The sequence below is a fragment of the Mirounga angustirostris genome, unplaced genomic scaffold, assembly GCF_029215605.1.
Source record: "Mirounga angustirostris isolate CCGP_5_RB_7025 unplaced genomic scaffold, mMirAng1.0.hap1 SCAF_10, whole genome shotgun sequence".
Lineage (NCBI taxonomy): Eukaryota > Metazoa > Chordata > Mammalia > Carnivora > Phocidae > Mirounga > Mirounga angustirostris.
Window position 1 is genome coordinate 117,368,184 of NW_026991718.1, and position 15,019 is coordinate 117,383,202.

Sequence of the window (15,019 nt, forward strand, 5' to 3'; positions counted from 1 at the left end):
GCTTTTGTTCTGTTTCTCAGGGGAGAATACAAAGCCCCAGGAATTAAGAGCCAATTTACTCTGCGATGTATTTTTTGTATCCCACCCACACCACCATTTCATGTACATCCCAGAGCAGGCTATAGGTTCTTGGGCAGATATTCTTGCAATTAGTATCCCCAATATTCAGATGGGGAAACTGAAGTCAGAGCCCCACACCACACAGGGAAGACTTCCCTGTGGTCCCAGGGCAGGACTCTGGAGACCTGAATATGGAAACCCTAACCCAGGGGCTGTTGGGAAAAGTCTCAAGGTGAACCCCATCCCAAAAGGCCAACACCCCCCAACACACCAGTAGGTTGAAGGGCCAGGAAGGAGTGTGACAACTCTTGCTTCATGAGTTTTCTCAGCAAGGTCTCAAGAATTTTCATGGGAGCCTGGATGGCAGGGGAAATGAGATCCCTCATTCAACCCACCAGCCTGGGCTGACTTGCTAGAAGATGAGGAACCACATGGAACAGAGATGTGCCATCTAGCAGAGGTCAGCCACGCCCAGCCTAGGCAGCCATGCCCCAGGTGAGCCATAGATTTATAAGAAATAATAAATAGCTGTTGTTTTAAGCCTGTAAGTTTTGGACTTGTTTGTTATTCAGCAGTAGCTAACTGATACAACCAGTGGTTCACAAAGTATGACCACTGATCAGCAGCATCAGCATTGCCTGTGAACTTGTCAAAAATGCAAATTCTCAGCCCACACCCAGGCCTACTGAGTCAGAAACTAGGGGTGGGACTCAGTGATCTGTGTTTTAACACACTTTTCTGGTGATTCTGATGTATATTCGAGTTTGAAAGCCACTGATCTAGATAATGGTGTAAAGCTTCCCCTCAGCACACACAATGGCATTTCTATTATTTTGGTATATGGCCTTGAATATTCCCTTTCTCACTCCTGGAGCACCTGCTAGCCCCACAATTCCCAAAGGCTCTCCCGATTCTTTCCCCACTTTGAATCTGGGACTGCCATTCCCATGGTGGGTAGGGCAACCCTTTGCTGTATGACCTCAGGCTTGGCCTGGACCCTCTCTGATCCTCCAGCCATTTCAGGGCTCTTGAATCCCTGACAGCATGGGGTGGGCAGCTCTGAGACCAGCTCGCACCTCTGCAGCTTTGACCACCTCAGACCCAGGGCCCCCCACACAGTGGGCCTGCAGTGGTTGGGAAGGGCAGGATGTGGCCCTACCTGCCCAAAGTTCCAAGGTATGCTCTTGATGCACTTGACCGAGCCCTGGTAGATGAAGCCCTGCTGGGTGAGCACGTACTCCTGCCGCTCGTCCTCTGAGTCCAGGTATACAGCATCCGCTGGGGGTGGGAAGGAAGGGGCCTGAGCTCTGGGAGTGGCAGAGTGCAAGGTCCCCAAAGACATGGCAGCCAGGGGGCCAAGACCCAGGGCTAGGTCAGAGTCTTAGAGGTCCTTCTATCTTTGAATCAGAAAAGCTAATCATTCATTAATAATCCCATACCCATGAGATAAGTGTTTTCAACTAGTATTATCAGTGGTTGCCATTTCTCTAACACTTGCCTGTAGTAAGTGTATGACATATATTAATGTTTAATTTCCGCAAGAGCTCTATGAGAAAGGGACCTTGAAAGCCCCATTTTACAGGTAGGAAAACTGATGCCCACACAAGAGATAGAGGAGCCCTGGACCAGGAGTCAGGAATCTCCTAGCTGGTCCTCACTTGTTGTGTGACCTTGGGGAGATCACTTCTCCTTCTTCATCCCCCCCACTGTGTTCCCTGAGGGTAACATGGGATGCAGAGCCGAAATGTGCTTGGAAAGCTAAAGCCCTGAGCCAGTGTGAGGAGGAGCTTGATTCAAGGTAGAGAGAAAGCCTACTAGGGTTACTGGGGCTCCGGGGAAGTGCGGTCCTGTCCAGCTGTGGGGAGGGGGTGGTCAGGGAGGATCGCCCTGAAGCAGGTGCCTTGTGAATGCTGCTTTGAGAAATGACTACGATTTAGATACTCGGAGTCTGGTGGGATGACACGCTAAGCAGAGGACCAGAGACAGCACAGGGACAGGTACTGGTATGCATGGCGCTTAGCTCCTCGTGGCTGACGACCACAGAAAAGAGCGCTGGGGCAGTCGGGCCCACGTGGCAGGAGGTTAGAGATCAAGCTGGCCTTTACCAGGCCCCACTTCACAGGTGAAGAAACTGAGGCCGGGAAGAGGAAATCCAGAGCCACATTATGACTTGGGTGGGCCCTGGGCATTTTTGCTTCTGTGGGCCTCTTCCTCCATAAAAAATAAATAAATAAATGAAAATAATAATAAAATAAAAATTAATATATTTTATGACTGCATTGGTGTAATAACAAATATATTAATGTAACATATTCTCTGACCTCAACTTCCATTTTTGTCTTCTGATTTTAAAAGAAATTAAAACATTTTTATGGGTCACTAAAAATATGGTGGCACTGGACTGGAATGCAGCTGCTCGGGGCCCTTGGGCCTTGGGGATGAGAGGTCCCCGCACATACTTGGCACTTGCTCACTCCCTCCTCTCCTCCTGTCCTTCCTGAGCTCAGGAGTAGAAGGCTCTGGTTTCAGGGGCAGGTCCCAAAGGGACAGCAGTGTTCCCACCCAGCAGGCCCACCCCAAGGAGCCCAACTTCCTGCCTCCGAATCACTGGCTCCACGCCCCGCCCTCCCCAGGCTCCCACCCTGGGATGTGGGTCACTTTAGTCACTGTGCTGCTTGGCTGACAGCCACCCTAACCCGCAGGATGGGATGGGGCAGGGCTGGAGGAAAGGCAGAGGAAGGGGACATCCCGGAACCTTGATCCCTGTTCTCTGAACTCTGAAACCCTGCCATGTTGGTGAGTGGGGAGGAGGAGGGGGACACGGGCCTCTTCCTGCTCTGTGCATGGGGCGGCCTACTAGCTGTAAGCTCTGCAGATTGACAAAATCAAAACAAGTCTACCGCGGGGTCCAGCAAGGCCACTTCTATCCTGAGAAAACATTCCATGTGGCCCCAGGGCGTGTGAACAAGGGTGCTCTATAGACACCCTTCCTGTGAGGATCCACTGGGGACAACCTCATGTCCTTGGGTGGAGGGCCAGATCAATGAACGGTCCACACTGGCAAGACACAGGGCACTCTGAGCTCTTAAAAAGAAAAAGCAGGGGCACCTGGGTGGCTCAGTTGGTTAAGCCTTAGGCTCAGGTCACGATCCTGGGGTCCTGGGACCCTTATCAGGCTCCCTGCTCAGCAGGAAGTCTGCTTCTCCCTCTGCCTGCCGCTCCACCTGCTTGTGCGCTCTCTCTCTCAAATAAATAAAATCTTAAAAAGAAAAAAAGCAGATGTGTATGCACGCCAATGTGGAAAGATCGTCAGGATGTATGGTAGAGGGGAAAAGTAAATAAGTTGTGGGTTGATGTATACTATGGGATCCTTTTGTTTAAGAAAGACAGAGAATCCCATTAAGGTGGCAGTGTCTCTAGGCATATACACTGGAATCTAAGGAGATGAGTCCCTCAAGACAGCTAATAATGCTGCTCCCCAAGGAGAGTCAAAGTGGGGCTGTTTTCCTGCACTGCTTAAAGCTTATATGAAGAGGACATCTAAAAGCCAAAGTATACAAAAGAGAAAATAAAAAATCTTTCCCCTCGACTGTGTTATAAAATGCCTCAAAATGGAGAAGAAGAAATAAAGCAGCGGCCCAGTAAGAAGCAGGTTGTCTGATGCTGGAGAGGCCAGAATTTGTGGCTGGGCCCCCGCTTTGAGGAGGGACACCCTGTTCCTCAGCTGGGGCCCACCTGGCCTGTCTCTCTGCCTCGCTATGCAGGAACAGGAAGGAAACAGATCCGGCTGCGCTGTTAGTCATATGGGGAAACTGAGGCCTGGGAAGGGGTGTGGCAGCCCCTGCTGCCCCCTTCCTCCTTGAGCCAGCCTCGGCTCTTCAGGCCGTCCCCTCCAACTTGCTAGTTTTGTCCAGCATTGTCCACTTACTTCCTGAGGAGCTTCCCAAAGCCACTTGACCTCTCTAAGCCTGCGAGGACACTGACAGTCTCCCCCTTGGGATTGTTGAGAGGAAGCAGGGAGGAAGCGTATAAGGAGGCACTTAGGTAACCAAACTGCTCCTGCCCGCCGCTTCCGGCTACCTTACCCCTCCGCCTCCCTCAGTTTCCCCTCCCCAAGCCCGTCTGGTGGAATTTCCAACAGAGCCGCATGAACCAGAACTGGGAGTCGGTGGTGAACGGCGGCCCCAGGCAGCCCCTGGGCACCCCATTCCTGAATGGGGCTGTGACCCCGAGACACCCGCACACCCAGGTCACGGTGCTCGGGGAACACACGCGCCTCGGGCTGATGCGGGCTGAGATCCCTTGGTAGCTGTGTGGCCTCGGGCAGGGCAGGGGCGTTTTGCTTCCCAGTGTGCGTCTGCCTGTGTAAGGGGGTAACAGCTTGCGCACAGGGCGAGGGCTTTGTGAGGCTGGCCTGAGGGGGCTTCCCTCAATCTTCTGCCCCCACGGGTGGTCTAGGCCGGCCCAGCAGCCCCCCTCGGCCCCGCCCAGGGGAGTATGGCTTACCTGGGCACCAGGTGTTGAAGAGCAGCGTGAAGTGGCCCAGCATGAAGCTGGAGCCCTGGTAGCCGGTGGAGGCCTCCAGGCTGAGGCGGTACAGGCCGACGGGGGCGCTGGCCGGGGTGCTGAGCTGCAGCGAGACCACGCCGTCCTGCTGGTTCAGCACGGTGGCCGCCCAGGCGCCCTCCTCCACAGCACTGGATAGTGGGAAGCGGGCCTTGGTCCCGGCCTCCTCGCTGGGGGCTGGGCCTGGTGGAGAAAAGGCCGTGGCCATGAGCCAGCCAGACGCGGGCAGGGCCCCGGCGCACGCAGGGGGTCCCATGGGCCGGGGTTTGAGGCCTAGTTCCGCAGCTGACCAGTGAGGGAACTTTGGCAAGAGGTTTCATCTCCCTGAGACTTGGTTTCCTCGTCTATAAAGTGAGGATCAGACCCCAGCCTTGCAGGGGTGCTTTTGTGAGAATGCGTGAAAAGCCACAGGCACCAGGCAGATTTCTCCTGGGAGAGGGGGCAGCTCCACCCGGGGCAGGGTCTCAGTCACGCTGCCTGGGCGGGTGTGACTGTGCACAAGACCCCCCCCGCCCCCCGCTCTGGGCTCCGTGTGTCCACCTGTAGCATGAACAGGAATCCTTGGGGAGCATCCCCTTTCCCACCTGAATCCTTTCCCTGCTAGGGAGCAGCTTTCCCTTTCAGAAGAATAAGCCCAGACTCTGAGCAGGAGAGGACCTTGGTTCTCTGATGTCCCCATGGGAGGCCATCTGAGAGGCCCCTTGCTGTGGAGTGCTGGCCCATCCAGCCTCTAGGTGTTTGTCTCCCCAGGCCCCCCTCTGGCTTTTGGCCTTTGTATCTCCATAGGCAGCTCCAAGGAGGGGTCATAACCATCCCCTCCCACCCCACAGCCTTGGCCCTTCCTGCTTCCCCTAAGGCCCCTTGTACAGGTAGGAAAACTGAGGCTCAGAGAGAGGAGGGTCTCCCAAGGATATCCCAGGAGTCTGGGGCAAAGTTAGCATCTAAGCCCAGGTCTCTAGGCTCTGGGCTGTCCTCCACGGTGCCTCTCATTCCCGTGCTCTCTCATAGGGGTCTTGAAGGCTCTGTGGGATAGGGAGCCGGCCTCAAGCTTGGCTGCTTTTTCTGGTGGGGGGAAGGCCCTGCCCCTGCAGGCAGGTCTGAGTCATGGGAGGGTGAGGAGGGGCTGGTCATCCTTCCTGGACTTGGGTGGCCGAGAGGAGAAACAGAACCTTCTCTGCCTAGTTGGTTGGCTGCCCAGGAAAGTTTATTTTTATTCTTCCGAGCTCCCTGTAGCTCAGCCCACCTGCTTCCGACAATATGGGGGCCTGTTCACTGAGGGGCTCCCTCCCCGCACCCTGCCCCCTCCTCCCAACCCACGAGCCCCACCCACACCCAGGCCCAAATATAACCATGAGCTAACAGGCATGACACAGGCCTCCAAGGAGTGCCAGGAGTTGGCTGTAAGCCTTTAAATCCTCCTGAGCAGTTGAGCAGCACTGAGCACTGAGCACTGAGCCCCCGAGAGCCAGCCAGGGTCTGGTTCCCCTACTCAGGCTCTGAGCACTGTGTGACCTGGGCTAAGTCACCAGCCCTTTCTGATCTGCAATTTTCTCATCAAAGAAGAAAATAGGCTTAGACTAAATGTCTGGGAAGGTCTGATTCTAGGTCTCAAACTGGCTCCGTGACCTTGGACAAGCTACTTAGCTTCTCTGTGCCTCAGCTTCCTCATCTGTAAAATGGGGTCAATTACAGTCAATTACAAATACCTCCTTATAAGGTCATTGCAAAGTTTAAAAAGGTGGAGGTACCTCGTATGGTGCCTGGCACACAGTAAGTGCTCAATAAATGGCAACTATTTTTTGTTATCGTCACTCCCACGTCCTAGTGCAGCTTAGAGGACCGGCAGAGACTTCATAGAAAGCATTCCAAACAGTGACTAGAACAATAATTATGCAGGATACGTGAGCATTCCTCCATGTCACCAAAAGGGACCATTACAAGTCAGAATCCTCAGGCCAAACAACAGATTTTGAGGACTGGAGTGAAATGTAGAAATTGCCTCGTTCAACTGAATCACTTTACAGATAGGGAAACTGAGTCTGAAAGGGACCAAGTCAGGGTGACCATATGGCCCAGTCTGCCTGGGACAGTCCCAGCTTACAGCCGTGGCCCCAGCATAATTCTTAATGGTGCTCTTTCATTCTCAGAAATGTCCCTGTTTGGACAATCAATGATTTGGTCACCATAGTAACAGCCCGGGCCAGGGCCCACGGCTACTGTCATTATTGACATACCACCCTCAAGGACAGGTCAGGAAACACATTTCCCTTTCTCTCCACCCTGGGGCAGCCGTGCACACACACACACACACACACACCCCTTTCTTCCAAGGGGCCCTGGGCTTGGGGGGGATGAGGACAGGCTGTCCCCCCTGGTCCAGCCACTGCTCATGTGGGCTGGCTCCGAAAATTCACTGGCTGCCATTCCACGTGGTACTCTTTGTGGGGCCAGAGATGCTATAGGGATCCCTCTGGGCCTAAATAACCTGGAGAGTCGGGAGTCCTGGGGACTCTCCTAGACCATGGTTGGCGGGGGTGCGGGGAGGGGGAGTGGATGAGGAGAACCTTCTGGAGGAAAGCCCTCTATCAGCCTCATAAAAGTTCTTTTCACTACTTCAGGCTGACCTCAGTCCCACCCCACTCACCCTCCAAACCCTGGCCCCCTCTTAGAGGGAAGCAGAGCTTTATTCCCATAGTAAGAATGGTATTTGTCTACTGTGGTCTGTACTCCAAAACAGAGCCTGTCAGGTCTCCAACCACCTGGGCGAAATACACAGCATCTCGGTATTTATAGGGTCAGGCCACATAGTCTGCTCACTGAGTGACCTTCTCTGGCACTCTCCCCTCTCTGGGCCTCAGTTTCCCTAAAGAGGTAGGACAGGCTGATCACATGCTAGAATGTTCTGGCACATGAGCAGGGTGGCCAGGCCAGGCCCAGGGCTGGGTGCTAATCCAAGCCAGGCCTTGAGGTGAAAGGCCTGGCTTCCTGGTATTGTCCCTCAGGCTTCCCCAGTCCATCGGAGTTCTTGGAAACTCAAACAGGGAAGTTATGTGCATCCAGAGATAGAGTACCTTCCCAGACTGCCCGCCAGGGCTCTGGAGGTGATCAGGGCAGATTGGCTAGGGTTTGAGGTAAGTCGCTGCAAACTGGAGAACAGAGATTAGTTGCTGGGGTGGGAAGATCAGCTGCCAACCCAACCCTGACCTTAGGGCCTAATTATCTAGCCCCAGGCTGCCTAGATGGAGGGAGGAGAAGAAAGGGGATGCCTTAAGAAGAGAAAGAAGGTGGAAGTCACAGGTAGCCCCCTCTGGCAACGGCTCTACCATTCCATTTCACAGAGGAACAAACTGAGGCCTGGCTGGCCCTTGTGGTGAATAGGTCAATGTGTCTGCTGTCAGCTCACAGCAAGGAAACCTCAACACTGAGGATGGAGTTTGAATCCTGCTTTGTCCCTAACTCACTGTGTGACCTGGGCAGGTAACTCGACCTTTCTGAGCCTCAGTATTTTCATCTGTAAAACGGGGTCTCATTATGCTTCCAAGATGGGAGGATTTAGGATGAGCATGCATACAGTAGGTGCTCTGTAGGTGCTGTGATTCTCATCATCACAAGCCTGACTCTTCACAGGGTATCCTGTTAGAACTACAACGTTGCACTTTACAGAGAGGGAAACTGAGGCTAGAAAGATCAGAAGCTCCTGAAGCCTCCTCGGGTCAGTTAAAACAGGCCCTAAAGGTGCTGGCTGCATGTGAGGAGGGCCAACCCTGGACAGTGGGTGTATCCCTGCCAGAAGGGGAGGGAGGAGGAGGAAAGACAAGGGGGTGGATATCCGTGGCCAGTCTGCAGGCACAGTGATAAGCCTTATCAAAGGGCTGCCACGTAAATACGGGCCTCAGCCTGTTGGCGGCTCTCTCTGACCTTGTAGGTCTTAGAAAGAACTGGCCTTTGTCACCCTTTAGCAGAGTCCCAGCCAGGTGGCCCCTAGCTGACCTCAAGGGAGTGGTTCCCACCCGAGGGCAAATCCAGAGATTCGGCATTCAAGGCTCCTTTCCCAGGAATGGCAAGCCAAGAAGATTGGGCACTGGGCATCTGGGGGTGGGGTGTCTGGGGCCTCAATGTCCTTTCACCCATCGCTGGACCCCCCGGAACAAGAGCAGGAACCGCGGCTAACGTCTACAAGGCACTCCCCCATGTCCGAACCTTCGGCCCTAACAACCCTCCACCACGAGTGCTTCACACAGGATAAAACGCGAGCTCAGAGAGGCTAAGCAACTTGTCCAAGGTCACACAGCGGGTAGGCAGTTCAGTCTGCACCAGAACCCAGGTCTGTCTGTCAGCCCCCGAGCCTAAGGCAGCCTCCCGAGGCTTGGAGAAGGAACTATGGGAACACAAAATTACCCTCTCAGAGAGACAGAGCCAGCTGGGTTCTCTCCACCACCCAGACCCGATATGGACCTGAGCCCAGAATCCTGATCGGGTTATGTAGATTTGAGGAAGTAGCTGTTAATAAGAGTTGAAAGCCGTTCTGCTGTGGGGAAGAGTGGGCAGGACCTTGATGGACCTTGCGGTAGGAAGCTGAGCCCCACCCCTCGGTGACAACAGGTTTTCAGAACTCAGGCATCCAGCCCACTTGTCTACGAGGCTGGGTGGCCTGGGGCATCATCCCTCCACGCTCTGGGCCTCAGTTACCTCATCTGTAACAGGGAACTAGTGGCCGATAGGAACTCCCTGCAGCCCCGTGCCCTGTTGTCAGGGGGCTATGAAATCACGGAACACAGCAGGTCAGGGCGCGGGGGTGGTGGAGGATCTCACCGGTCACTGCACTGAAGGTGAGGCTGTCCGTGCTGGCCTCGTAGCTTCGGCCCTCGAAGTGCAGGGTCAGCCAGAAGGGCTGGCCCCGCCTCACCACCAGTCTCTCCCGGCACAAGTCAGCTGTGTGGTGGTCATGGCCGTTGACCTCCAGCTGCAGGTCACATTTCTTCAGAACCAGATCTACGGAGACAGTGGGAGGGGTGTGAGCCATGGTGGCCTCCCTCAGCCAGCTGTGACCCCGGGGCTCCCTGGATGTGGGGACACCCAGGGTCATCTGGGAGCCAGCCCTCTCTACCCCCTCCCAATTCCCTGCCCCGCCCTGCCACCCTGGGGCTAGCTGGGCCAGATGTCCCCAACTCTCAGTCACAAGGTCATGCCCACTGTGGCATGTTGGGAGAGGTCTCTGCCACCTTCCAGCAGTGTACTTCAGGCAAGTCCTCTTTCTGGGTGTCGCTTTCCTCATCTGTCCCCAGGACTGTTGTGAACTGCTCAGCACGGTGCCTGGCACGTTACCTGCTTCCTTCAACACGAGCTGTTCTGTCCTTATTAAAGGGTTCTTTAGGTAAAAACGAGGTGGGGAGCAGTATTTGGTGTAGGTTATTTACACAGGCTTTGCCTTTTAGTTTCAACTTTCAATTTACAAGAAATAGGGAGGACTGAGGAACATGTTCCACACAGAACCAGGATGCAATAGACAGAAACAAACACTCTGGGAAACAATAGGCAGAGGATCCACTTTCCTTAACAAATAAACTGCAAGGAAAAAAAATCGTTGAAGGGAGAAACTATAGGTTAAGAGAAACTTAAGAGACGTTTTAGCCCATTTGGATCCTGATTTTTTTAAAAACGAAACTTCTCTCTACTTTGATGTACGTTCAGTATTCGCCATAATAAAAACGTTTTTAAAATGACAGGGACTTTGGAGTCTTCTGGACCTACATTCTGGTTCCGCTGTGGTGCTGTGTGACCCTGGGCAGGTCTCTCTCCCTTTCTGGACCTCCTCTGAAGTCTCAAAAGACTGATGTGAGGACTAGGACAGGGTGTTGGGCACCGTTTCCCCAAGGCCTGGCCCAGGGCAGAAGTCTGATATGTGAAATCTCTATTTATAGTTTCAGACGGAGCTGAAGACCAGGGCAGAGGCAGGGGTGGTGGGTGGGTGGAGGTCTGAGGGAAGGGCAAACCTCATAAATCTTGGCAAGCTCAAGGTCATGATTAGGAAGACCGTAGCATGGGGAGAGTGGGCAAGGCAGTCTCTCCGCGTTGCGGGGTCCTTGGAGAGTATGTGGTCCAGCTGAGGCCAGGGGCAGGGATTTGCCCAAGTCACCCAGCAAGTGGATCCTTCCACGGGGACATCGACCCACGTCCCCTGCCTTCTGCTGTGGAAGATCCCAAAGTGCCCAGTGACTGCTGAGGGACGGCCCTGACACGGCTCATCTCCACTTAAACCTCACAGCCTCTCCACCCACATGGGTAGAGTCCGACTGTGAGGACTCGACTGTGCAGAGGGAGATATTCTGTGGCCCCAGGTCCCACGGCAAGAGGCAGCATGGGGATTGGAATCCAGGGCTGTGGAGTCTGGAGCCCGCGCTGGAAACCATCTCACTCACAGCTCAGGGTTTGTTCACCATCTCCCCCATTCCTTCCTTCCCCTCCCTCCCACCCCTGTGTTCTGAGCGTGGGAGGAAGCCTGAGGAAGCTGACCCCCTCTGCACTCAGAGCAGGAGAGACCTCCACACCACCAGGGAGAACTTCCTGCTGGCCTGCTGGGGTGAGGAAACGTTGTTTTTGGAAACTTCTATTCCAGAAAGCTTAAGCAGTTGAGACAACCCCCCCCCCCCCCCCCCGCCCCGGCCCATGGTCCGCCTGGGAGACCCTGGAGAGATTGTCACTTCCTGGGCTGGGGCAGGTGGGGTGCTTTCTTGGGTTATTGTCTGAAGAAGGATTTCCAGAAATCATGCCCAGCTCCAAAGGCACAGAAACACTGAGTTCTAGGATCATAGGATTTCTGCACTGAGAAAGGAGCCGAGGTCTTGCAGGCCAGTGGGACCCCTGTAGGAAGTGGCCACTGTGGTAATAAGGCGGGTGGCTCATCACAACCGGCACCTCCAGGGTCCCCCAGCCCCACGGAGCCTCTCTTGGGGACAGGGATGGGAAAATGAATTGGGGACAAGTGGCCACCTAGGTCACCCATCACAGCCAGCCCTGAGCCGGTTTTCGATCCCATGTGTTGGGGAGCCAGATCCCAGATAGGGACAAAGCTGGCCCGAGGTCACACAGCAAGTCAGGCAGGTCCACGGTTCATCCCTCTCTTCCCTTTTCCACGTGCCCCACCTCCCTCTTCACATTCCCTCTCCCCGCACCTCCTTCCGGGGGCTACAGTGTGCAGAGGCCATCTCCAAATGGACTTGACCCAAGAGTTGGGACACAGGGCACAGTGGTCTTAGAGCAATGACATCCTCCATTGCAGAAATCCCTCCCCTGGGACAGAAGGGCGGCCACCGTATGCGTGTGTGCGTGCGTAGTGGGTGGAGCAGGTAAGAAATTAATCAGACCCCTTCTCTATTCCTTTTGGCCCTCACCGATGTACCAAGAGCCACAGTGCTGTCCATTTTGCAGGAGGGGAAACTGAGAATCCACAAGAGGCCAAAGACCAGAGTTGCAGAACCTGAGGGCTGGAGGGACCTTAGAGAACCTGTCTGCTCTCAGCCCAGTCCCCATAGGGTGCTGAAACCTCTTCTCTGGCCCCGGGGCCAAGCAGTCTCCCAGGTACCACTAAGGAGAACGTGCATACCTCTTCCCAGCTGGCAGGGACTAACCAAAGCCAAGTGTTCGGAGGCTGGACAGACCCCTCTGCACAGCTTCATGGGACGCAGCCCCACTAATTGACTGAGGACAAGTGACAATGGTCCACTAGTCCAGGACTTTACAGTTTACCACACATTTTCACGTTCCATTGCCTCATCTGATCCAGGGAGGCAGGGGTTAATGGTTATGCCCTGGGGATAGGGAAAGTAAGGGCCCAAGCTGGGCCAGGACTGGGAACCAGGCACTCCTCACCCAGCCCAGCCTTCCTGTTGCTCCCAAACTGGGGGACTTAGGGACTGAGCCCCTGGCCAGGTGTTTCCTCCCCTCCCCCATGGTCCAGGCAGGACCACTGCGACCAGGAGGGATGGCCAGGGGCAGGGCGCCTGCGTGGTGGCAACGCTGCCCCTGATACTCACCCTCGGCCATGGTCAGGTGGTGGCGATGGCTCCTCCTCTGACCAGTGTGGCTGGACCCTCCAAGTGCGACCACTGAAGGCAAGCACTGCTGAAGCTGAGAGAGCCGTGAACTTATAGCAGCTTTGGGCGGGCAGGGGGCGGGGCCGCGCCTGAAGGCGGGGACCTGGTGGGGCCACCTTTGCCCAGGCTGGGCCCGCTGTCTGCTCTCCGCTAGTTAGGGTGCCCCCAGGGGCAGGAGCCCGAGGGAGGGAGGGAGCAGCCGCTGCGCAAGGGCGCCCCCTGCAGGAGCGGACAGACATCAAGGCTGGGACCGCAACGGACAGGGAGACACAAGGAGACCAGGACCCACAGACACACCTGGACACATAATCAGACCTCGGGTAATAGAGACACCGAGGCGCGGAAATAGACACAGGCAGGTACAGACACAGAGCTGCGCCAGGACACAGCTTACCTGGATCCACAGACACGGATCTGTAGTCAGGTCTACCCCGGATCAAGAACACACACACACACACACACACTCTCTCTCTCTCTCTCACTCAAATACAGATACAGATGGAGCAGACACGGACACACAATCAGAGACATTGGGACATGGACACTCAGTGACACACACACACTCCAACAGATATAGAAGATGAACGTGGACACAGAGACCCAGTGACATGGATGCAAAATCAGATTAAAATCACAAAGACATGCCAGGACATTGATACAGCCCGACACAGAGAGACGGGTCCCCATCCACAGCCACTCGTGGATCAGCAGGGGTCCAGATGCAGCCAGCTCGAAGACACACAGATAGACCTCACAGACACGGACCCATCATCAGGTGTGGACACAGAAGCAGATTGGGGCACCCATGGACGCACGAACCTGCAGATACTCTGAGAGGGACCCACACGCAGACACGGACTCATGTGCAGACACGCAGACATGCCCACAAAGACAGATATACCCCCATCTCTTCCTGTAGCCCAGCTCTGATAATCTGCCTCTCCCACCCATCCCTCAGTCCCCCTCATCATCCATCCATCCATCCATCCATCCATCCATCCATCCATCCATCCATCCACTCACCCACCCATCCCTCCCTCCTCTCTCCCCCTCTCCCTCCACTGAGCTTCCTTGCAGATCCGCTGTGTGCCAGAAAGGACCAAAGCCAAACTTCTAGGGACTCATCCTCTGAGCCCCGGAACCCAGCACCCTGGCTGTGCCCATCCTGGTTTCTCTGTTTCCCCAGCTTCCTACGCTTCTTACCCACCATGAGGCTTGAGCAGAAAGGGTCCCTGGAGAGACTGGGGCCTGTAGGCCTCCCCCAGTTTTTTTCTGGAACAAGTTCTGTATCTATTGATGGATCTGAGCTACGAAACTGGCCTTCATTCCCATTCCTGTGTAACACAGTGCAAGGAATAAACCATGTTGCTTTTGTGGATGTTTGTCCCTGGGCCCAATGGGCCCTGCCTGGGGTCTTAGTGAGAAAACTCATAACCCAGTGCTGACTTGTAAAATATAACCCTGTGAGCGAACCTTGTAATTGCTCCCCACTTTACAGATGTTGTTATAAAAACTTTCCTGCAGCTAGCAAGAGCTCAGAGGAAGAAGCAGGGTGAGTGGACATCAGCCAAGAAACCCGGTTTTGAGTTCCCACTCTGACGCTGACTAGCTGTGTGGCCACGGGCAGGTATTTTGGTTCTCCAGGCCTCAGTTTTCCCTCTGCAAAATGGGGGCAAGAATTCTTCCCTTACAGGCCTGGAGTAAGACTCTGCCAAAATGACTGAGGTTGAGCACCCAGTATGTAAGGAGCACTTGATAACCGGGGTCCCTGAGTTTTGGAACAAAGATGACAGTGTTCCAAAACCTGGCCCTGAGGGACAGGGACCTCAAAGAGAAACAGGAGGCCTGGGGCCAGTCAGGCTGTGCAAAAAGAGATCTGCAAGATGTACGTTTCTACAAGGGTCGGCCCTGCCCCAACTGAAAGGGTGCATTTTGCTTTTGTCCATTCTTTTCCATTTGGAAATGATAGGTGCTTCTTTCCTTGCTACTAATTTCCCTTGTAACCTCTGGGAACTCCCTGGAGGACAGGAACCCATGTGAGTCTTATTAGAATACCCACCAGGTTGTTTCCTAGTATGGGGCTTACCACAGAGCCCCGGGCCTGTGCCCAACTCAGCTGTCTCTGCTTCCTTCCTCTCCCCTTTCCAGAGAACTATGGTCACCTGAGTGATACAGTCACTTGAGCAATCGAGGGCCAGTCGGGGTCAGGACTGGCTTCCAGGAAATGTCAGGCAGGGGCCAGTGCCCAGGCTAAGCCTAAAGACGTGGATTTCACCTGGCGACCAGGGGGCCCTTGCCCC

At 54.7% G+C, this 15,019-nt stretch overlaps 1 protein-coding gene across 1 annotated transcript in view; it reads right to left on the minus strand.

Moving 5' to 3' along the window:
- TGM2 (transglutaminase 2) overlaps window positions 1-12,819 on the minus strand; it is a 32,892-nt gene extending 20,073 nt beyond the window's left edge. The window contains exons 1-4 of the mRNA XM_045885754.3: window positions 12,660-12,819; window positions 9,439-9,618; window positions 4,567-4,809; window positions 1,220-1,338 (exon numbers count right to left, since the gene is read on the minus strand). Coding sequence (XP_045741710.1) covers window positions 1,220-1,338; window positions 4,567-4,809; window positions 9,439-9,618; window positions 12,660-12,669 — 552 coding nt within the window. The 5' untranslated portion in view covers window positions 12,670-12,819. The remainder of the gene's footprint in view (window positions 1-1,219; window positions 1,339-4,566; window positions 4,810-9,438; window positions 9,619-12,659) is intronic.
- Between the last annotated feature and the right edge of the window lie 2,200 nt (window positions 12,820-15,019).